General features: G+C 48.8%; 1 protein-coding gene across 3 annotated transcripts in view; it reads right to left on the bottom strand.

Annotated features, from left to right (window-relative positions):
• The window catches only part of pps (protein partner of snf), a 145,966-nt gene that overhangs the window by 88,825 nt on the left and 33,533 nt on the right, over positions 1-23,608 (bottom strand). For all 3 annotated transcript variants that reach the window (XM_075690710.1, XM_075690709.1, XM_075690711.1), the window contains exons 4-5: positions 18,081-18,337; positions 5,572-5,945 (exon numbers count right to left, since the gene is read on the bottom strand). In XM_075690710.1, coding sequence (XP_075546825.1) covers positions 5,572-5,945; positions 18,081-18,337 — 631 coding nt within the window. The remainder of the gene's footprint in view (positions 1-5,571; positions 5,946-18,080; positions 18,338-23,608) is intronic.

Raw genomic sequence — 23,608 nt, 5'->3', positions numbered from 1 at the left:
GCTCGCATTTCAACCCAGCACCGTTCACATTAATGGAGCGTTCGCGCTTCAACAACCGGAGCCGCCGGGAAGCAGAGACCCTCGGGCAGTTTGTTGCTGCGCTACGAGGATTAGCGAGTGCCTGTGCCTTCGGGAACCCAGCCGGACTCGCTGCTCCGGTACCGTTTCGTCTGTGGCATCAATAACCACGCCATGCAGAAGCGACTCCTGGAGCTTCCCGACCCCTCCCTGTATGACGCCGTGAAGGCAGCACTGGCAATGGAAGCTGCCGCCGGCTAGATTTCGCATGCAACATGCTCGCTGTTGGCAGAAGCGGCGGTCAACAAGTTGGCGACAAAGGGCAGTACCTGCGGTCGCTGTGGAGGTGCCGACTCCCCCTCACAGTGCCAGTTCTCTCAAGCACAATGCTTCATGTGCGGGAAAACTGGGCACCTGGCACAGGTATGCCAAAGGGGGAGGAACGAACTGTGGACACCATCAACAGCCCGGTTCAAGCCCAGGTACGAAACAAGCCTGCGGCCAGGGTAGCCGTCGCAAGGCTACGCGGAGGGGCATGCGCCTCGAGTTCTTCCGCGGCCAGGCTCCACATCATGGCCGAGGACCCGCCGATTTTCGACATGTGGCAAAAAGGCCTTGTACAGTAAAACCTCGTTAAACTGTACCCGCTTAAACAGTAGTTTCGTTTTAAAAGTGGTAAAGTCAAATTCCCGACTCAGCGGCCATTGAACATAATGTGTTTTGTATCAGCATAAACCGTACTAGCTTCTTGTGTACGCATCGGTTAAAACGTAGCGTTTCAACTTTTCGTCGCGCAAACACGACGATGCTTTGTCTCCATCGGGTGGCCCGGCAGAACAACAAGCCTCAGAGATCGGAACAACGGCCTCCAAGTGCCCTGTGTGTTTGTGCGTGAAGCCACATCAACATCAACATATTTTGACGCCGTGCCAGAGAGCGTTATGGCGTCGTGCAAGCGAGGACTCGCGTCATGCCGAAGCTCGGATAAAAAAGACGCCAGGTGCTCAACATAGAAGAAAAATTAGACATTGTCCGTGCTATTGAACGTGACACGAAGAAGAGTCGGCGCTGGCACGCGACAGGGATCTGCTGTTGACTATGGTGTGTGGCATTTGGAATGCGAAGAAGTTGCTCGGCAGCGCTGCTGCGACCGCGAAGACGTGTCGGCTACGAGGTTCGACTTTTTGCCATCGTTGCCTCTGTTATTGCCAAAGTGTTCACTAGCGACAGTGATAAGGACGACACGGAAAGCGACATCATGGGCGATTCAGGCCCGACAGTGGCATAAGCTGCACATTACGTAATCCTCGTGAATGCAATCATCGCGACGAGAACAGGGGCGTGATAATGTAACTCTATTCCAAACTCCGGCACCCGGCAATGAAAAAGGCGCCCCGGGACTTCTGCAGCACTACTGCACGCGTGCACGGAGAATACATAACGCCAACAAGGAATCTGCCATGCGAGTGTTTGCCGAGAAGAAGGGGCTGGCTGAAAAGCTGGCACGGAGCTTCAGTAAGTTTGAAGCCATTGTAGTCGTGCTAGGCCACCGCGGCATCAAACGAAAATAACACTTTTGTCGCGCGAAGTGAATAAATACTGCATGTTTTTTCCCCCTTTCATCACACTCTCTCTCAGTTTCGTTTTCGACAGGTAAGTGGGCGATCTCATGCTAAATCGGTTAAACAGCACTACTGTTTAGTACGTACTTTTTCCGAGCTCCGGCCAACTACGGTTTAACGAGGTTTCACTGTACAGTCGAACCCGACTATATCGAACCCGTTTACATCGAATTATGCCATATATCGAACAATTTCTGAACACGGTATAGTTACAATGAGTATATATAGCAAAAATTACGCATACATCGAACAAAACTAGTAGCGACTCCCGATATATCGAACGTCAAGCGGCGGAAAGTGCCCCCGGAAGTTGGCTTTCCCTCGCGGTGACGGGAAAACATGGCGGCGCGGCTCCATCCAACCCTGATCCAACCGCTCTCCCTACGTGACCGCGCTACCTCGGAGCCGCCGACACCCCCCTACAAAAAATGATCCTGGCCCGCCCGCCCGCAGCGCTTGCTCAGACAGCCAATCAGAAGCTCTTGTGCCCTCGTCGTGCAAGATGGCGTAAGTGCGAGTTGTCTCGCTGCTTATCTGATTCATTGTGTGTGCCTTCTCCCGCAGTGTTGCCGTGATGAAGCGGCAGAATTCGCCTTTCGTCGTGAAGCTCGAAATTATAAACCGGGTCGAACGCAGTGACAAGTAGGATGTCCCCGCAACGTACAAGATTCCGAGGTGCACTCTCGGCACGATCTTGAAGGGGGAAATTAGGGCTAAAGCGGCCTAACTCGCGACCCGGTGCCCGTAGTGCCCGTGGTGCCCGACGCGTACGCACGGCCGTGTGCGAGTGGTTCATCCAAAATAGCTTCAGCCGTACCGACTTCCGCGTGCTCGGTGATGACTGTAAATTCTGATTAATGCGACGAAGCCGTTGTCGTTGTTGCCGAAGTTTGGAGCGAGCTGTCAGAATTTCCGGAAGCTGTTGACGAATCAACGGTGGACGAGTTTGTGAGCGCAATGATGGTGTCGCGACCACGGGAGAGCCCGGAAACGAAGACTACATTGCCGACATCGTGCCGAGCACAAGTGAAAATGGGCACTATGAGGAAAGCAACGACCGTCTTTGGCCCACATCCTCCGAAGTGATTGGTGCGCTCGCACTAGTCTGGTGCTTCTGCGCGAATGCGGAATGTTGCGGCCTCAGCTGCTCCGACTCCTTAGACAACGTGGGGAATTGCGTGCCTCGCACGCAGCGAAATTGCCCAAGCAGGAGAAAATGCAGGACTATTTCGTGCGAAACTAAGCTAGTTTCATCAATAAAGTGATTTTATAAATGGTATGTGCTTTTATGACATCCAATTATTTAGCAGGCTTATATCGAATTATGCTCTATATCGAACTGATAGGCGTTTTTTTGCGAGTTCGATATAGCCGGGTTCGACTGTACCATCGTCTGTGCCGCTGTACGTGCTGCCCGTCAAAGTCTGTGGCAGCTCCATTTCCATGGAGCTGGACACAGGGGCCAGCGTGTCAGCAATGGCCGGGAAACTCTTCAAGTGCCCTTTTCCCGGCGTGTTGACGTATGTTGACGTAGTAAGCATTTACTTACTGTTTTCTGGATACCCTTGATAATTCCACATTTGCTTCATTCACATTTTTTTCGGTCGCATGAAATCCGAATTAATGAGGTTTTACTGTACGATGAAGTTCCAAGACAGCAGCCCGTATGGACTATAAAATCTCAACTTTCATCAAAGACTGTGACAAAAGAAAAAGAATTCTGGGGTTTTAAGCGCCAGGACCACAACCCGATTATGAGGCATGCCGTAGTGGTGACTCCGGATTATTTCTGACCGCCTGGGGTTCTTTAAAGGAGCACTGACACAAAAATGTGAAGTCGAGATAACTTGTGAGATCGATTTAGTTGGTCACACACACATCGTCTATAAAATATCAGCGACAAATATCACTTAGAACATATTTAAAATCAATTTTAAAGTATGTGCACGCAGCCAACCGCAAAACAGAGCACCTCGCGACATTGACATCAACTGGGATTGTAAATAGCCAAGAAAACGCTACGTCATGTGGCTACGTCACGAATTTTCGTTGGCTGCCATGCGGCTTACATGTGCTCTTCTCCTCTGTTGTTGCTTGTTCTAGCTGTTGTAGTGGGACGCTCTCCGTGTCGCTGCAACTGCAGTTTTTGTCGTGTCCATCATGATATTTCCCACACTATCAGCTTGACTGCGCTGCCACAACGTTCAACGCCGATTTGTTGTGTGTTACCATTGATTGTGGCCGATGCGAAGGTTTTGTTGAGGTTCGTCCTCACTTTCGCCGGCCGCAATATCTGAGTCGCTAAGTGATTGGCCACGACTAAAGCGCGAGACACATGGCGCGATTTTCCGTGCGATCTGTAGTACGGCGCGTCGTGTGCGACTTGCCGCATGCGGCGATTCGGGACACATGGTACAAATGAGCGAGCGGCGGCCCAGAACCGGCGCCCCTGCGTGGAAGTTCGGATTGCTACGTAACTTCGAACAAAAAGTGGAAGCACCCGTATTTGCACAGCTATCTTGTTTGAAACAAACGATGACAATATAAACATGTCTATGCGAGCACTGTAGACGTGTTTCCGCAAGGCCGCGTTAGCAGTATCGGATCCGTTGACAGCCACCGATGGCCAAGAGCCGGCAGGCTTAGCTTGGTGGGCCATCGAATCCGACACCGGTTGCGCTTGTGACACGATCGCTTGCAGCTAGTATAACGAAGCGCCTATGTTAGTCGGCACAACGTGTACACTGTTATGTCACGCTTAAATTGCAGCATATTTGATTTCATTGGCGCCGACAGAAGTGAACGAGCATGCCAAGCGGGCTTGCGATCGCTGGGAGACTATGTAGGCCTAGCTCGCCGGCCGTCTATCCGGGGACGAGGGTCCTTGCGATGCATCTGCAGCTCATAATAAAGCGTCTAAATTCGTCAGCACAATCAATGCCTGAACATTTATGTTTCTCTTAAGTGAAAATACGGTTAGTTTTCCCGGTGCCGTTAGTAGCGAGGAGCAAACAGGCCAGTTAGGCGAGCCGCTTCATATACAGACGATTGCTGGCGCGTCTGCGCTTACCGCGTCCGAGTAGAAATCACGCCAACGGTTTACTATTTCGCACAACGTTTTATAACTCGCACTCTTTCAAGGTCACTTTATTCTATAAGCTATTTCGTGTCAGAAACAAATTGTAGCCCGTTTAAGTGCCGCCGTCAGCGGCGAAGGAGGCCCGCGTTTCGACCTGGGAAAGAAAAAAAACAGACATGATCGGAGCGGCGAGGCGCCCGCTCGCCGGCCCCGCCCTGTCGGGTCTACCACATCACCATGACATTCACGCTACTGGCGCTGTCATTGGTTGCGGTCGTCCGACCGATGTGGCAGTCACACGACAATATTCAGCAAGTTGGTGGCGCACGCTGGCTGCGCGTCAGAGCATACGTCATGGTTTTTTGCGAACACGTGACCACTTTGTTTACCTTCCCGTTTGTGCCGTCTCGTTGCTCTCTGGAACCGAAACTTCGACTGGTTGCTACAAAAAAGACTGCAAATAATTATCTGTCGCGCTCAGGAGTAAATGAGGTTTCGTGCCATGATTACTGGGTCATTAGCTACTTATTAAAGCAGAAAAAACCACGTGAATTTTTTTTGTGTCAGTACTCCTTTAATGTGCCCCCAATGCACACCACATGAGCATTTTTACATTCTGCCCCCATCGGAATGCGACTGCCGCAGCTGGGGATTGAACCCGCCACCTTGAGTTCAGCAGTGCAAAGCCACAGCCACTAGTCTACTGTGGCTGTTTGAGCGCAGAAGAGGAGTGTGTTGTGCGTGCACGACTGTTGCCATGAATATACACAGCACTGTTTCAAAGAAAACTGTGCAGGTGCCACCTTGTAAGGACGCACTATCATCTGCTGCTGATGATGACGACATACTCACCAGACGGTTGATGGTGGGGTTGATGCAGTGGTTGATGGTGCTGCTGCTGTTGTGGCTGAGGCTGAAGAGGAGACGCTATGTGTGGTGGTGTTGGTGTTGGTGTTGCCGCTGCCGACGTTGGCGAGAGGAGCGGTGAGCTGAGGGTGGTGGGAACTGGGGGCGGGGCCTGCGGAGACTCCGCCCCCAGCACTGGAGTGTGCCGGCCCGCCATCTCCTCCTGCTCGCGGCGCTTCTGCTCGGCGTTCTCGGCCTTGATGCGCTCTAGGCGCTCGCGGTCGATGCGCTCGATCTGGCGCTGCGACCGCCGAAGCGGCAGCTGGGGTGATCCCGGAGACACAGCACCTGCCTCGTCCCCATCGGCCTCGTCCAGTGGCCTGCAAATGCAATGTCGCAGGTCATCAACATTCTGGCAGTCAAAGTGGATGTAGCCTGACTGCTAATTAACTGACTCAATGAGTCGGTTAACTAGTCAGTTAAGACCCACCTTTGTGCCATGCACATCCATTCGGATAATTCACAGTTTCCAGTTGTGGCCTTCAGGCCGGAATGCTGCACCGCACTACCGGCTTCGCATGCATCTCGAAGGTCATGTCAGAAATATGGCAGCCATGACGTATTTCCAACCAAAATGCATGCCTATGTTGACAGTGGACTCCGGGAGAACTGTCACCAGGGCTGCGATTCAAACACCACCGATTGTGCAAGTGCTAGATTCCATGACATGTGTCGATGGGCTGTACAGCTACTTTATGTAGTAGTATGCGCTACATTTATGCATTTAAGGGGGGGCGGCGCGGGGCTTTAAAACTGAAAATCATGAACAAAGAAAGAAAAATTATTTTTCTGGACTACTTGTCTCAGCAACCATAATGCCTACTCTACACCATATCCAAACGATTTGCCCCAAAACGCAACCTAAGTGTCCGACAAAAATTATTTTGTCAGTGCAGACGGTGAGAAATAACCCCAAAATGGCGCAGAAACACCAGAGTTGACAGAGCTATTTCTCGTCTTTCCCGCCGCTGAGTGCCGCCATCTTGGTATCGTTTGAAAGCTTTCAGTTCCCCGCATCCTTGCCGACAATGGCCACATAGAAAAAGCGCAAGCCTAAAACAATCAGGGGTCAGTCTGACGAAGCTTGTGACGCACACGACCCTCCTATTGGCTGTTGCTATGGCAACTAGCAGACGAGCTTGTCTGCTAAGCCTGGCAGTGGGTCGCTTTGAAAACCGCCGATACGCCGATGCTTTGTGCGTTGTATTACAAACGTAAGTGGCAAATCAATCCTCTCTAAAGGAAAGAAAAGTTCAAAACCGAATACGTGTTCACGAAAGGCGAAGCACAAGTCATCTCTGCTTCCCACGGCAAGAAAGAGGCGGCGGTTACCCCAAGGTTCAGCCGAGCCAACAAGATTGAGCCGGAGATAAGTCACTGCATCATGCCATCTCGTACCGCATGGGCAATAACGCAATAACCGCGTGTAGGTTTACTTTCGAGACCACAGACATTGTGCTGATGCCTATTCCCATGCCTCTCGTGCATACGAGGGTTCGTGCTGGTGCATTCCAGGTTCTGTTAGGACTTCGTGCGCCTAATGTCTACATTAGCGAAAGAATTTTGTGTTTTTAATTATGTTGTAATTATTATTTACTTCTTTTGAAGCTTGAAATTTATATTTTCCAAGTTTCTTTTCTAGGTATTTATTTTGTTTTTCTCAAGTATAGCTTTAAAGAAGTCTCAAATGTTGGGATCAGCACTGTGTCTTTTCCACTCGTTCCAATTATCGCCATTCTTTTTTTTCTTCCCCTGAATGCAGGCAAGCAAAAGAACGCACAAAAACTATGACATAGCGTCTTAGGACACTGAAATATTTGGAAATCCTGTAGAAATCACCAACAAGAATTCACATTTGTAAAGCTGCACGCAATTTCAGGATTTCATAATTTTGGCTAAAGTACAGATACAAACATACGAGTGCTAACTTGCAGTATTTGAACATCCAGGTACATACCTGCTTACTTTTGGCTGTCCTTTACAGTACCAGTACATTTTTTGCAATTCACATGCCAGATTTTTAACACAAGAAAAATTGTAACTACTTCTTTTATTGACTTTAGAAAAACTTAATTGCATATTTGTACACAGCGCACAAGATTAGATGTGTCCTGAAAGTTCCATATTTCAACAGCAATGCATGAATACAAAACGAACCAATCATGAGGCTGGTGTTCCGTTTAGGCAGCAGTTCCATTTAAGGGGCGACGCTTGGAAGTGAAAACTTGAAAGTGACTTTCTGGGTGTGTTTTTTCATCAAGTGCCTTTACTTTATGGAAGGCTTGGAAGTTTTCATGATTATGGAAGTTTTCATGATTTGATTTCGGCAAATTTGGTGTTCTTGTGCTCAGTAACACTTTGGCAACATGCTAGATCTTGAGCGTTTTCCATACGTTCAATAGACAAAAGAGGTAGTGGCAGTAAAATTTTAAATGCAATTATCTCATCTTTCTTTTTTTCGTCAAGTGCTTTTGCCTTACGGAAGTTTTGATGTTTGCACCAACTGATTTCAGTGAACTAGGAAACATCACAGCTATATCCTAAAGCTTTCCATTTTTCTTAAATATGATAGATAATTAATTAGCTCATATGTAGGCTAACAACTGCCACATTGATTTTTCTTTCCAACTTTGGTATTTATTTGTGATAATCACAATTAATTTATTGTTATTTGCTTACTTTAGGATGTGCAGTTTGGAGATGTCTGGATATTCTTAAAAACATTTATTTTAATGAGAAATTACTACAAAGGCCTGTAAGAAATGACCTAATTAGGACTATTGTATTGTGTCATATCTTTTCTTCCAAGTGAGATATTTGAAATTAAATACATATTTGAAATCATCATTCTACAACATACCTGCACACACAATTTAAGTAACATATGTTGAAAAAAAAAGTTTTCATGACCCTCATCTCCTCTTAATTTGAAGAGGCTCGCGCACTACATGCACATTACAAAGAAGGAAATCGGGGCATTATTATGAATAAATGTGGCGCCTCTGTTTTTCCATTTTTTTCCCTAGTAAATACCAGCAGCGTCACATGTGTTGCGTTTTCTCCACTGCTGGCATGTTGTGTATGTAGGATTCCCCATGTGGGCGTAAGAAATCTCATTCGCATATGCGACTCCACTAGAGGCGGAAATGACAGACCAGGCTTTGTGGACTAGCGCCATAGCAACATAGTGCCATAGCCACTATGTGAGGGTGCACGAATACAGTTGAACTCGTTGATAACAATAATCAAATGGTATTCAATAACAATTATCAACTGGTCGTTAAGCAAACCCAACGTATCTTCGATGGCAAAAGAAATAAAATTCTTGCACAATAAGGTGCCATTGCACATGCGCTTTAGGGATCGGTCATGTAGCACGTGTGTTTTTGCATATATGTTTATGTCCTCCTGAGACTAAAGCCAGTTGATGTGTAGCGTTCAGTGTATTCTTTTCATGTTCCTGTCCATGTCCTTTCTTACGCGCTAGTGCGATGTCCCCTTATACGTACTAGAAGTAAACAGCCAAAATTCGACAGCAGCCATGTCAGTGTGGGAATTGCATCATTGCAGTGTGTCAACAAAAGTGTCTGACCGGTATGAAAAAGTCTGCCGACAACTAGGCTCCTTCCGACATGGCCATTGGCATAGCACGGCTGTTGCAGGAAGTTGCCAGACCAATCTTGGCGTTGTGCTGGCCTAGTGTGGCCGGGCCTAAACCCATCTAAGCCATTCTCAACTGCCAAAGCTGGCTCACGAGAGCTGTGGCCATCGCAGCCCTCTCGTCTGCAGTGGCGTTCTATTGTGGCAGCTTCTGTCGCTATGGCAAACTTTCATGACCAGTAATAAACTACAGCTCAGATAACTTACAACATAACCACTTGTAGTGCAGAACTGGATATAATGTGGTCAGTTCTGATTCCCATTTATCGTCCCACCAAACTGAATGTGTAAGCATGATAGCTTACAGTGGAGCCGCGCGAAACGAAACACTGGTCATAATGCGGTTGCTGGAAAATCCAACAAAGAAGTGAGGTAGCGAGCGTGCTCCTCAAAGGGAGAGCAAGAAAGGCTACGAGGAGGAGGAGGAGACGTGGAGTGAGTGAAGAAAGAAGCAACAGGGAGCGGGAAAATGACAAAAAAAGAAAGAAAGAAGAAAAGAAGAAAATGCGGTGGCACTGTGCTACTCGGTGGGTGCATGGGAAACCTCTTGCTTTGACTACTTGCAGGTGCATCTGAATGCAGGTGCATCGTTGCTCTTTGGCTCTTCAAGTTTGCGTGCAAAAAATAAATGCAGTCGCCAAATGATATTTTTGGACGTGGGCTGGGTCTCAATAGTGTATAAATTATCGGGCAGGCTAGAAAAAAATATTTTGATGGTAAAATCAATTTGATGTTTTGTTACAACTCCAGCACATTAATCTGTTCATAAGTTTTCCGCACACAAGCTTTGGCCATTCCTGCGAGTATGCGCAGATAAAAGCTTTTTCAAAATGTGTTCACGATAGTTGCCAGCTGATTGCCCACAAGCCCTGCTTCAAGCGCTACTGTCAGTTCAACCTGTGCACGTGATCTCGCACCAAAGCGCAGTGTATTACTATATTAAGGGTAAGCTTCCCGAATGGTATGCTGCCCGACACCTCCACCGGCTAACATTTTTGACCATTTTTCGCGATTTCAAGACCTGCGTCCCCCCTTAACAAGTGCCGTCTCATCAGAAGTCGGCGGCCAAAGTTGTGGTTTAAGGGGGGACGCGGGTCTCAAGATAGCAAAAAATCGTAAAAAATGTCCATTTTCGGAAATACCGATTTGGGAGACATTATAGTCCAAAGTATGCTCTGGCAAAATATTATAGCTGAATTCCGTCAACAAGCACTAAAACACAATAATTTAGAAGCATGGGTAGACGAAAATCAACGCCCAAATTCGGAAATTTGGCCCAACTTCAAGCTGCTGTAGTTCCGTGCGATGACAACCGATCGGTGGCATCTTGGTCTTGTTACAAAGCTGCTTTCCAGTGTTTGAATTTGGCACGCTTCAAGCCAACCTACGCATCGTGGAGCCGCTGCAGTCGCCGCCTTTTGAAAAGTCGCGAGGAGGACGCTGATCGGACAGAGCGCGCGCGACATTACCGCACGGAGAAGCGCAGCCCTCCGATTGGCCATGACACACGCCTCCTCTCCTGGCCTACCGGGCACAGCCAGGCCTCGTAGTTTGTAAGTGTCTGCTACTGCTTGCTCCGCCATCCCAGATGTGCGTTTCCTTTTGCGTTTGCGAGCTCTTTCTCGTTGCCATGAGTTTACCCGCATTAGTTCTTGGTCGCTCCACCCACGTTGCAGAATTTGTTTTGTTTCACGTGCTTCTATGGCCCGCGATGCCCGTTTGAAAGTAAACTCGCGGAAAGCGTGCAGCAAAAAGAGAAGCGCTTGGAACAAGAACATAGTGTTACTGAAAATCGCAACTTCAGTGGCACCGCCGTCGGCTGTTTCTTCTGTGGTCAGTACGGCTGTGCTATGCTCAACAGCGTCGACTTCGGTGCCATCACATGCTCATTTGCCGCTGCTTGATGCTGCTGGAGCAAGCTCGTGTGCCGAGCGCATGGACAATGACGTGCACGGGCCAAGTTTGCGTGCGGAGCGAATGGACACTGTTTTACACCGAGGAGGAGTGTGCAGAACATGTAGAAGGTGCAAGAAACGTGAAATCTTTCTTGGCAGAAATTTCGGCGACTTCGCAAAAGTTCAACCTGCTAGACGTCGTGGCGAGTGACGAAGACGAGGATCCCATCCCAGCATGGAGTTCGTCATCGTCGACATGAAAGTGTTGAAAAAATATTTTGCTACTGCTATGTGTACCAAGTGCGGGACAGTCAGTCTACAGTTCTCTAAGTGCAACAAGAGCCAGTACGACCTGGCAGTAAAGCTGGAGCTCTGGTTGTGACTTCGCCGAGCGCAACTTTTCGTCACCACGAGTCGACGGCCCATCCGCGATCACACCCTTTGAGGTAAACGTAAGGGCCGTGAAAGGCATCCAGAGCATTGGAAAGGGAGTGACTGCACTTGCAGACTTCTGTGCCACCCTGAACCTCGCCCAACGTGGCCTTCATCGTAAAACCTTCAGGGGACATATGGACACTATGGCGGTAGCTTGCCAAGCAGCTGCTACAGCCACAGAAATGGCAAGTGTAGAGGTGGTCAAGACCCTCTACAAGGGCTTCCTCATTCTGGTTGGGAATGTTGACACCATTTTTTATGGCACGTGGAAGACTCGTGGACACAATTCCAACATTGCTGTTGGGTGCATCATTGAACTGCACACGGGCCTGGTGTTAGACCATGTTGTGTTGTCTAGGTACTGCCGTGGCTGCCAGAGTGCGCCTGACTCAAGTCACGGTAGCTATGGTGACTGAGCAGTTAACCACAAGTGCCTAAAAAATATAGACTGCAATGCCGGACGGATGGAGGTTGAGGCAGCCCTGATTCTGTCCAGGCGCTCTCTAGAAAAGAGTGGGCTGCACTATACAACCATTCTTTCAGATGGCGACAGCCGCACATTCTATGCTTTGAAAGAAGGTGTCTATGGATATATTGACATAGAGAAAGAAGACTGCCTCAACCATGTTCACAAGAGGATGGGGACACCTTGCAGGAGAAAAAGAAAGCGCAAGGGAAGGGAAGGCTCACCCAAGACAAGGTCAAGAAGATCGCAGCACATTATGGATAGGCTCTGAGGAGTCACAAGCATGACGTCCCAGCCATGCAGAAGGCAGTGAATGCCACACTGTTCCATATGACGTCCATAGATGATGCCCCAGACCACAGTCACTGTCCAGAAGGTTCCTGTTCATGGTGCTTTTATAACCGTGCACTGGCCAGCCATGAACCCCCCCCCCCCACAAAAGTCCACTGCTAGCCTCTGTCGGTAATGCTTTGGAGCCAGTCTTGCAAGGCTGCGTGACCATGTCCTCTTGCACCGTTGTGCTGATGGGATGACCCAAAATGCGATTGAGTGCCTGCACTCCGTTATCTGGAGTCAAAGCTCCAAAAACACACACGAGTCTCTGCTTGCTGTGGAAAGGGCTGTTGCAGAAGCAGTTTCACGTTTCAACCAGCGAGCGATTGCAGGGCAGCTTGGCTACAGCCCTGCGAGCTGCCTCATCTGAAGGAGCCTTGTGAAGGACAAGAGGAGGCTCTGCAAGGCCAACAAAGGGCACAGAGAGAGCGAAAAGCTCAAGAGGAGGATGGCCAAGAGACACAAGCCCAATGTGAGCCAGGACTACTGCCCAGGACTGCTGTAAAGTGGCTGAACACCGTGAAGTGACTCACTTTTTTTTTTGTCACGTGCCTTTGCAGTACGCATGTTTTGGTCATGTCTAGCTGAACCAATTTTAATAAATCTGGTTTTATTTTGTTCAGCAAGAATAGAGCTTCATTCTAAAGCCTTTCTTCTCCTTACAGACTCAATAAATAAAATTACCAATGTTCTCAAAACACTGAACGCGATTTTCTCAGCTTTGTTACTTTTGTGAAGTGCCTCTGGCTTACGGAAGCTTTGAGGACGTTTCCACGAACAGATTTAAACAAACTTGGTATCATTCTTTTCAGTAACAACTGAACTACAGGCCAAAGCATTTCTTTTTTTCATAATCTCGATGCAATTGTAATTATTTGACAAGTAAGCTATTTAGTCGAAGCTAATTCTTGCCTTTAAAGCTTGAAAAATTATTTCTGATCAATGAAACAGCTGTACTGACATTTAATTACCTTTAGCCTGTAGGGTGGGCCTTAGAAGGGCCCCTCACCAGGTCTGGCCATTTTGAGCTGACAAGCGCAGAGCATACATTATGTGATAAGGATTGTGTCTGCAAAGTATTGTGTCGCTATGTGCTGCGGAAGGATCTGAAATTTCAAACCGAATGCCGTTTTTCCTTCTCCTCACAGCCGCCGCTCTCCAAGCCTGAGGATGACATAGTTGCGTCCCTACGCCTACATACGCGAGCCCGCAGTGTGACGCCGCTCGTGGTGACACGTGACTTCGAAAATTATTCAAGGCACCATCCGTTATTTGTGCGACGCGCAGACAAACAGAATGTCTGCGTGTTTTTTGCTTTACTTTGCACCGAAGCAAGAGAGATGTACTTCCGCTTCATCTGCTTGTTCCCACGGTCGTGTGGTCACATGTGTAGGTACCGAAACTATGCCATCTTCTAATGTGCTCCAGCGCATGATCATGCTCTGCGATCCAGTTGTTCTGCCTCAGTATTCGTGTAGCACTGAATTATACCGCTAGTCACGTTTCTTTGTGCACAGCACGCAAAATCGTGCGCTGCACGAATGAGACAGCAGCTCGCATGCAACACCCTCAGCTGAAATGTGTAGTGCAGGATTTAAAAAAAAATATAAGCGAGGAGAAAAAAAGTGAAGGCGGGGTGGGCCTGTGACTTATGTGTGATGCAATTACTAAGGTCAGGCATGGGAAAACGCAGGGAAGGAATTTCGCTTGCGAAGGCTAGACGGGGCGAGTGGAGAGGGTGTCTTGCTATGCAGTCGCTTGCTGAAATCATGAGCTCACGGCACTGAAATATTTCTAGCTCGGCTATTATTGAGCCGACTTGAAAAACCTTTGCGGTAGAATGATAACCGAAATTTGCTATGGGGCCTGGTGAGGGGCCCTTTAAGAAGAACCACATAGTTCTGAAAAGTACCGTTTTGAATATTAAGTTATCATAATGAACCATTAGAAATTACCTAATTACAATGTGGGATTTTGTCATAACTTCCTTTCTAAATGAGATATTTTAAATCTGTTAGGAAATTTGAGATATCCATTCAATGATGCACATGCATGCCAATTTTCATCAAGATAGGATAACAAATAAACTTTGTTTAAAGACCCTTATCCCCCTTATAGGGTCCCTAAACCACCCAGAGGTCGAAATTTAGTTGTGGTGTTGCAGCTATGCAGGAGTCTGCAAGGAATACCATATTTACTTGCATAATGATCGCACTCGCGTAATGACCGCACCCCTGAATTTTGTCGTCAAAATTTGATTTATTTTCTTTCCCGTGCAATGATCACACCCCTAACTGCCAAGTCTAGCAAATGATGATCGCGCTTACCATCTGTCAAATGCTGTCAAATGCTACACAAGCAACTCTTCAGGACATACCAAGCGGTTTGCATGTACCAAACACTCGGATGCAGATGCCCCATTTAATTCCTTTCATCACTTTCCACACTTCCATGAAAAAAAAAAAAGAAACAAAGCTTCAATCAAACTTGCCTTGGCTTTAGTATTACTTCTAGGCTTTGTAATAATTGTGGTTAACGACAACAACCAAAAAAGGTGCCTTTCGATTCTTCTCGTCTGCACTCGTGGGCACGCAACAAATCGTGAGCGGCAACGATAATAACCACATGCACACCGATACTGTAGAAGTGTAGCCTATTCATACGCCGACGCTTGTAACACAGCTAAGATATTCGCTTACCCTTAGCGGAAACGTGCCGTATTAGGATAGCAGTGAAGACAAATGCCGCAGTTCCAGCAGCATACCAGCCATGTGTTTCTATGTCACTGGCAGCTAAGCACGCCCATCTGTTTCTGTCCCCTCAAAGTGGACATGGCTATGTTATTGCCACAGATTTGTCGATATTAATGATATTATTAATTACTCGTATGGAAGAAACTGTTTCAATGCGCGTAATGTACTCAAGAAAAAAAAATTGCGTTCGGCATGTTCGGCTTGCTTTGCCGGCCGCCATTTTTGTTTTGGTGTCCTGCACTGTTACAGCAGCAGCCGCCTGTTTATTGATCTGTTGTTATCCCGAAGCAAATGCTGGATGAAAAAAAAATTTGTTCTTTTCGTGGGAAATTTAGCCCGCGTTATGATCGCACAACTGAATTTTCGGCAATTTTTTGTACAAAAAAGTGCGATCATTAGGCGAGTACAGTCGAACCCAACTATATCGAACCCGTTTACATCGAATTATTCTATATACCGAACTATTTCTGAATACGGTATACTTACAATAAGTTTATATAGCAAAAATTGCGCTTACATCAAACAAAAATAGCAGCGACTCCCGATATATCGAACGTCAAGCAGCCGAAAAGTACCCCCAGAAGTTGGCTTTCCCTCGTGGTGGCGGAAAAACCCGGCAGCGCGGCTCCATCCAACCGCTCTCCCTACCGTGACCACGCTGCCTCGGGTGAGCTGTCGACACTTTAGTTGACACCTCCCTGCAAAAAAATGATCCTGCCCCACCCACAGCACTTGCTCAGACAGCCAATCAGAGGCTCTTGTGCCCTCATCATGCAAGACTCGCGATACGGAGCCCACGGCACCCGATCCGCACGCACGGCCGTGTTCAAGTGGTTCATCCGAAATTGCTTCAGATGTGCCGGCCTCCGCGTGCACGGTGATGACTGTAAATTCATATGAATGAGACAAAGCCGCTGCTGGCGTTGCCGAAGTTTGGACAGAGCTGTCAGAATTTCCGGAAGCCATTGATGAATCGACAGTCGACGAGTTTGTGAGTGCAGATGATGGTGTTGCGACCACGGGAGAGCCCGAAAACGAAGACTACATTGCCGACATCGCACCGAGCACAAGTGAAAGTGGGCACAATGAGGAAAGCAACAACGGTCCTTTGCCCACGTCCTCCGAGGTGATTGGTGCACTCGCACTAGACCGGTGCTTCTGCGCGAATGCGGTAGGTTGCGGCCTCAGCTGCTCTGACGCCTTAGACAATGTGGAGAAGTGCGTGCAACGCAGGCAGCGAAATTGACCAAGCAGAAGGAAATACAGGACTATTTCATGGGAAACTAAGCTAGTTTCACCAATAAAGTGATTTTATAAATGGTATGTGCTTTTATGACATCCAAATCTTTAGCAGGCTTATATCGAATTATGCTGTATATCGAACTGATAGGCGTTTTTTTGCTAGTTTGATATAGCCGTGTTCGACTGTAGACACGATATGTAGCTGTGACAATTTTTCGTGACTGTGCGGTACGAGCAGAGTTGCACGCATTTGATGATGGAAATGCGGCCAACGCTTGTTTTGCTCTTAACTTCGCTAGACTATGTTTGTCGGCTGGTCTCTCCTCCTTGCCGAGCGCTCTCCCAAACGTCATGTGACATACGTCACCGCCAACGCGCTTTTCAGAACACTGTCCACTACCGGTTACCGAGACTCCGCGCTTCTTGGCTACCCACTGTTGCTGCCCTGCCGGCCCGTGCTCGTGCAAAATGTGCCACTGTGGGCCCTGTATTGCGCGCATGTCTAGAAAGACTCGCCAATATAACGAATGTGTATCATGAAGTGCCAAGCCGAAGGCACCTCTGCTGGAGATGAACAGCTGCCGTCACCGCTTTCCCCAGATTGCAGCAACGACATGGGTTGGTACATTCTCCTGTTTTCACCCACTGGTTGTTAGCCCCTTCTGCGCTAATCGCTTCATCAACACAGGTGTGTGTGCGGCACCAAAGTGGCCCCCACAAAAAAGTGAAATGCTGTAGCACTTTGATTCTGCCGGAGCTCCAATGCGCCCAAGCTAGTCATTGCGCACGGCGTCACCGTGAGGCAGCCGGTGTCGTGGTCATTTCGTTTTTCCAGATGATGCTCTTGCAGCCAAGCATCGCACATGGATGCCTTCTAGCCATCGCAAAACACTGTCGGACTCTGTTCACGCAGCCAATCAGACCGCTAAGCACAACCGTGTCAGAACGAAAAAATTGGGCACTTGCATTGTGGGCGGTAGTTACCGATTTGCGAGTGCGAACAAGGGGGCGACATGACGAGGAAGAGCAGGAAGTGCGCGTACCTGCTAGTCGTAGGTTCTTGTTTGACCAATCGACAGCGTCTGCTCCTGGTGACGTCACAAGGAGCACTGGGGATAACGAAAAGGTCCGGAGAGGAGCACGAGAGTGTTTTTTTTATTTTGCGGCGTGCTCACAGTAGATAGCGCTGCAGCGTTTGGCATCGTTGATTGTGACGGCAACTCAATGCGCGTGTTTACCTTAAATGTTTTAAAAATATTGGAGATGGTTTAGGGTACCTTTAAGGTAGAGTCAACGAAATGCTTTGCACTGGCTGTAAGGCACTTGTAAAGTGGAGGAACCACCTCGGCAATGAAAGTGAGGGCACATCCCGGTCGTATGCTTTGATTCCCGGACACATGTGGCTGCTTAGTCTACATGTTTTGCACGTGCACAGCCTTTGAAAAATGTTACTTTGGTTATAGTGCGGTACTGCTTACAGCGTGGACATTTGAGATTCTAGAAACTTATGTTGCAAGTTGTTTATGCTGTTTTAAAGGACTCTGAATACAAACCATATAATTGTAGTGTGAGCTTACATTCATAAACTTTACGAAAAATCGGCAGAGTATGTATTTGCTATCAGACCACCACACTGCATTTTTGACGGGAACCGCAAGCGCAGACACTCACGAGCCGTGTTCGTGGCCGGCTTCCTGCTTCGCAATGGGCTGCTCGGCCACGGGGCCTTCCCGACTGTGCGTGGCACTGACTGCGGGCTCCGAGACCAGCTGTCCCACGAGGGGCGTGCAGTAGCAGTGGTCGAGGAACACCAGGTCGATGGGGCTGAGCAGGTCCTCGGCACCTAGGGTGGCCTTGAGCAGTGCCTCCACGTCTGCCTCGGATGTCTCCGCAAACAGGGCCCCCGATGCCGAACCCTGGTCCAGCACCTGCATTGTCCACAGGGACAACCTCAAGGCTTGACCAAGTGCGAGGCATGACCAAGCAGAAAACATAGGAGTGTAGAACCGAAACTTTTTTCAATTTGGTTCAGTTCAAGTTCAACTCCAAGGGAAAAATAATAATAATCATAAATAAATAACACTTCCAACGAAGTCAAACCAGTTCATGCCTATTTGCACAGCCAAACGTTTACATGAAAATACATTAAATTTATTTTGTACAGTAACTCGGTGGTGGAGCTCCTGAGCTGTACGAAAAAAAGGTATCAGTGTTTTCCGCAAGGCCATCAGTAGGTAAAAAAAAAAAAGAAGCGTAGCATTGTAGTGCCAACAGAAATGAAAGCTATTTGCAACAAAGCGTTAGTAAGGCAGTTCAGTAAATTCTATACAGTAGAATCTTGCTGATACGATTACCGCATTTACTCGCATAATGAACGCACTTTTTTTCTCGAAAAGTATGCGCAAAGTTGGGGGTGCGTTCATTATGCAGGGTAAAATTTTGAGTTACTTTTATTTTCCCATGGCCACCTCTAAAAAAGTCAGTTTTGCCAAAAATACGAACCATCCATTGTGATAGCAAATGTGCAGACATCTACACGAAGTAAGGAGGGTAGTATTATCGGCCGTATAAACTTGCAAACATTCGCTTCAATGCAAACTGAACGGTGAGAACACAGCACGCACAAAGGTAAAAGCCACCATCAACTCAGCCCCAGACGTCAATTGCTTTAATTGCCACACAATGCGCAGTTGCTGCCGGAGCAAAATGCCACGCACCCCCCTCCCCTTCCACCAGTGCCATGTGCGCAATAGAAGACGGTGCGTTTCCTTCCTGCTTTCCTCCCTGGTACGTGGGAGATTGAGCCACGATCGTCGGCACCCCTTGGGCGCGGTTGTGCAATACGCAGTTGCTGCTAGAGTACAACGCCGCCATCCGTCCTTTCCCTGCCCTCGGGGCCTTTTCACGACGAAAGACGGCGCGCGAGATGGAGCCGTGGCTGTCGGCTCCCTCGCGCACTTTCACTCACACCTACACCACGCGGCACGCAATGGCGACGACGGCAAAAATGCGTCTGGAGCATCCACGTAACTGCTATCGCAATAAAAGTAGGAGACACGGAACGATTTGACGTCCGACAAGGCGCCGGACACAATCGCACCCACCGAACACCCTATCAGATGCCAAATAGTACCGTGTGTCTCATACTTCACAGCAACAAGTTCAGGGTGCGATAATTAAGAAAAAAAAAAAAAAAAAAGGAAAGAAAAAGAAAACAACTTCTTGACCGGAAAAGTGGGGGCAGCGTTTATTATGCGAGTACATTCATTATGGGAGTAAATACAGTATAGTGTGTATGCAATTTGGGGTAGTACGAACTTTTTGTTGGCCCTGGCCAAGTTCCATTAGTGTACAACGTGTTCAGATGTAGCGAAGTGCTTTTCGTTCCGTGGCATTTGATGCAAACAAACACAGCCAACCACACGGGTGCGAAGACGCTCCACCAGCTTCAGGGGAGGCAACGGCAGTGCGGACAGCAGCGGCTGCAGTCGTCAGTCCGGATAAATGGTTGTGCAGGTTTGCCAGCCTCGCCATCGAGCTGCACCTTTGTTTTGCGAGTACAGATGGCGCAGGGCTCCGCAGACTTAGGTGGTGGGACAGGCTATGCCTGACGTGGTGTTCTTTTCTTTTGTTCTTTGTGTTCGCATCCATGCGCTGTGCCTTGTGATAGCTGTGCCGTTTTAGCAAGTGCCCACTAGCAAATAAAGATGTCTCGCAAGCAGAAAGCCCCCTCCTTTAAAGAGAAGTTGGAAACTTTGAGGAAGGTGTACAATCCAAAAAAAGAACATGCATGGACTTGGCGAAAGAGCTGAACCTCACGCCGTTGACATTGTGCATGATTACTGGTCATTGTGATGAAATAACGAAGCATGCGCTCTGCTTCCGCACTGACGTGAAAGAGGCAAAGACGGCTCACCACATCAAGCTGGAGGTAGCTCTATTAACACAGTTTAAAGTGCGGCTGGCACGAACATTGACAGCAAAGAAGCCCCAATGTTATAAGTGGGAGAATTGTGCGCCCTGTTTGAAAAGTTTCTCTCACCCCTTGACTGAAAAATGTCAAGTATAACCAGGAAGATCGTCCTGATTGTTGATCAGTGTGCCACCCTACACAAAGCAGATAACACTTGAAAACATAAAAGTTGTGTTCTTTCCCCTGAATATGACACACCTACAACTGCTCGGCGTTGGAGTCATCCGGCTCGTGAAACATAATTTTAAAGGGCTTCTTGTGCGGTGCCTACTCGCTTCTTACAGTGGAATCTCGATGATACCATCATGGTTAATACGAATTTCTGGATGATACTAATTTTTCTTTGGTCCCGGCCAAGCCCCATTACTTTGCAACGTGCTAAGAACGGTTGTTACGAATCAATTTTCGATCCGCGTCGGTTGATACGAAAATTACCGAAGACACTTTGGAAATTCTAAAGTGTGCTTGGTGAAAGCCAGACGCTGCTGCCGTCTGCGCTCCAATTTACTCGCTTTGGTGTTCGGCGTTATCGCCTGTCGCTGCTGCCGTCTTCGTTCTGCTTCCCTGCCTTTGATACCCGGCGATCTAATCAGTCGCTGTTAGCGTTTCCGTTCTGCCTCCCTTGCTTTCGCATTCGCTCCTTGTTCTTCTGGCGTTTGGTGTTGGGGGAATCCGGCATCCGCTGCCGCTTCCCCAAACCACTTGGCGCGCAATCACTGGGCCGCTTCGGAGCCATCCCACCCCGTCACATCCGTGCACCCCACACTGCAGATCTTGTGGCGGCACCCACCCTACAGCGGATCCAAACTGCCTGCGGCATGCTAGGCAGACACTGAACAAAGCTTGGGTGCGGAAAGCTCTCGAGAAAGAGCAGCGTGAACTCCAACCCTCCAGCGACCCAACCACTACCACAGATACGGCGGAGACCCGAACGTCGCATGCCCCAACGAAGGAGACCAGACAAGACCGGTCGGAGACCCGTTCGAGATCCCGTCGCAAGTTCCGGAGCCGCTCCAAGTCTCGGTCCCGATCCCGCGAGGCATCGGTGCGCCTCCCAGAGAAGGGCCCTCCTTCCCCATCTTCCCAACAACCCTACAAGAAGGCCCTGCAGACCAACGCCCGATCCAAGGTGACCCTGGTCCCTTCAAGGGTACAGCGGACCCCGGAGAAGAAAACAGCAATGGAGGCGCCTCGGGAGGTAGGTCGTGCGGAGGGTCCCCCACAGCTTGCTCCGCCCCGTAAATCTCTCCCTACACCTTCCCCTATTACCAATTCGTTACCAAATCCCGATCCTCTAATAGAAATAGCCTGCCTACGTCATGACTTGGAGGCACGCTGTGAACGCCTGCAAAAACAAATGGACGCACTGGTGGCAGACATGAGCACTAGTATGCAGGCGGCTCTGGACAGGATAGAACGCCAAATGGAGGCCCTTCAAATAGGGATTACGGAGCAAGTGAAATCATGTATAGAGTGCACTTTCGCACGCATGCAAGTTAATGAGCTTAGCGGTAACAACGAAAGCGCGCTTTCCGACCAAGGCTCTCGGCCGCAACCTTCAAATGTGGGCACACAGCGCCCGCATCCCTATGCACAACCACCTGCTTCCACTCGCGATGATGATGGCGCCGCGTAACGCGGAGCAACTAGTGGTGTGGCAGTGGAATTGTAGGGTACTCCGCCGAAAACAAGGTTCCCTACAGCAGTATATCGCCACATCCATGAACCCTGCTGATGTCATCCTCTTACAGGAAGTCAATTGCACCCCTTCTTTATCCGGCTACAGAGCGCTCTTGGGTGTCTCTCCTCTTGTGGGAGCCTTAGTTTTGAAACATGTTACACGTCGCATGCATACCACTAACATTGACATTCCTCACCAAATATTGGAAATAATTACGCAAGGTAAACGCAGCGAGAGTGTTTATACTCAATGCGTACAGTTCCCCCCGTTCACGAAAGCACTGTTTTCAGTACTTACCAACAGAATTTGGTAGGCTTGGACGAGTTTGTGTGGTGGCCGGCGACTTTAACGCTCCGCATACTGCATGGGGTTACGTTAAATCGAAGGCTAAAGGGACCCGCTTATGGAATGCCATCTGTAACATGAGATACACACTGCTTACCGACCCAGAGCACCCCACTCGGATGGGCAACAGCATATCTCGTGACACCGTCCCTGACCTTACCTTCATGCGCAATACTGGCCCAGTCATTGCGCACGGGCCTTTAGAGGAGCACCTTGGTAGTGACCACTACATTGTGGCGACCACCTTGTCATTACGGGGTGCGCGCAGGCCCGAGCGAAATGTGCGTATAACGGGTTGGGCGAAATTCAGGGAATGTCGCCAGTACCCACCTGAGCGCCAAGGGTACGAACGCTGGCTTGACTCTCTCGCACAAGATCTAGAGGCCACCACAAGCACACTGGGCATCACAACCGAGACACCAGACATAGACCCACATTTACTTCATCTTTGGAACGCCCGCAGAGGGTTGACACGACGATGGAAACGACAACGCCTCAACCGCAAACTTAGGAAACGTATAGATCAAATTACACGGGAATCTCAGGAGTATGCAGAGATCCTTACGAGGAATAACTGGTGAGGATTTTGCGATCGCCTCTCAGGCACATTGAGCACAGCAAAAACGTGGTCGATTCTTCGCTCACTCACAGATCCTACCACAACAAAGGGAAAAACATTTCAACAGCTGCACATCCTAATGCACGAGTACAGGGACGATGTCTTGACACTCCTCGGAGAGCTAGAGAAGCATTTCATACCCACAGGCCCGCCGCCACAGTACCCTGACTATCCTTATGTAGGCGAGGCGAACGAATTGCTCGATGCAGACATCACATCCGACGAGGTGCGGGTGGTCCTACAAGACCTACGCCGCAATACGGCACCGGGAGCCGACCACATCCGATTCGCCACCCTTCGTAACCTCAGTGACGCAGATATTAACCACCTCACCTATATCTTCAATGATTGCTGGCGCAAGGGCCTGCTTTTCTAAGCATGGCGACACGTCGCCATCACACTGATCCCCAAACCGGGCAAGCCTGTTAAGGTTGAAAACTTACGACCCATCTCCCTAACATCCTGCATTGGTAAGCTCATGGAGCACGTACTCTTGCGGCGTCTGCAGCCCTTCCTCGAAGAAAAATCATTCTTTTCTAACTCTCAATTCGGATATCGGGCTCATCTGCCTGCCAAAGATG

This window comes from Dermacentor variabilis, chromosome 4, assembly GCF_050947875.1.
Source record: "Dermacentor variabilis isolate Ectoservices chromosome 4, ASM5094787v1, whole genome shotgun sequence".
NCBI classification, from domain to species: Eukaryota; Metazoa; Arthropoda; class Arachnida; order Ixodida; family Ixodidae; genus Dermacentor; species Dermacentor variabilis.
Note: the sequence above shows the minus strand (reverse complement) of the source record. Positions and strands in the feature narration are given on the sequence as shown.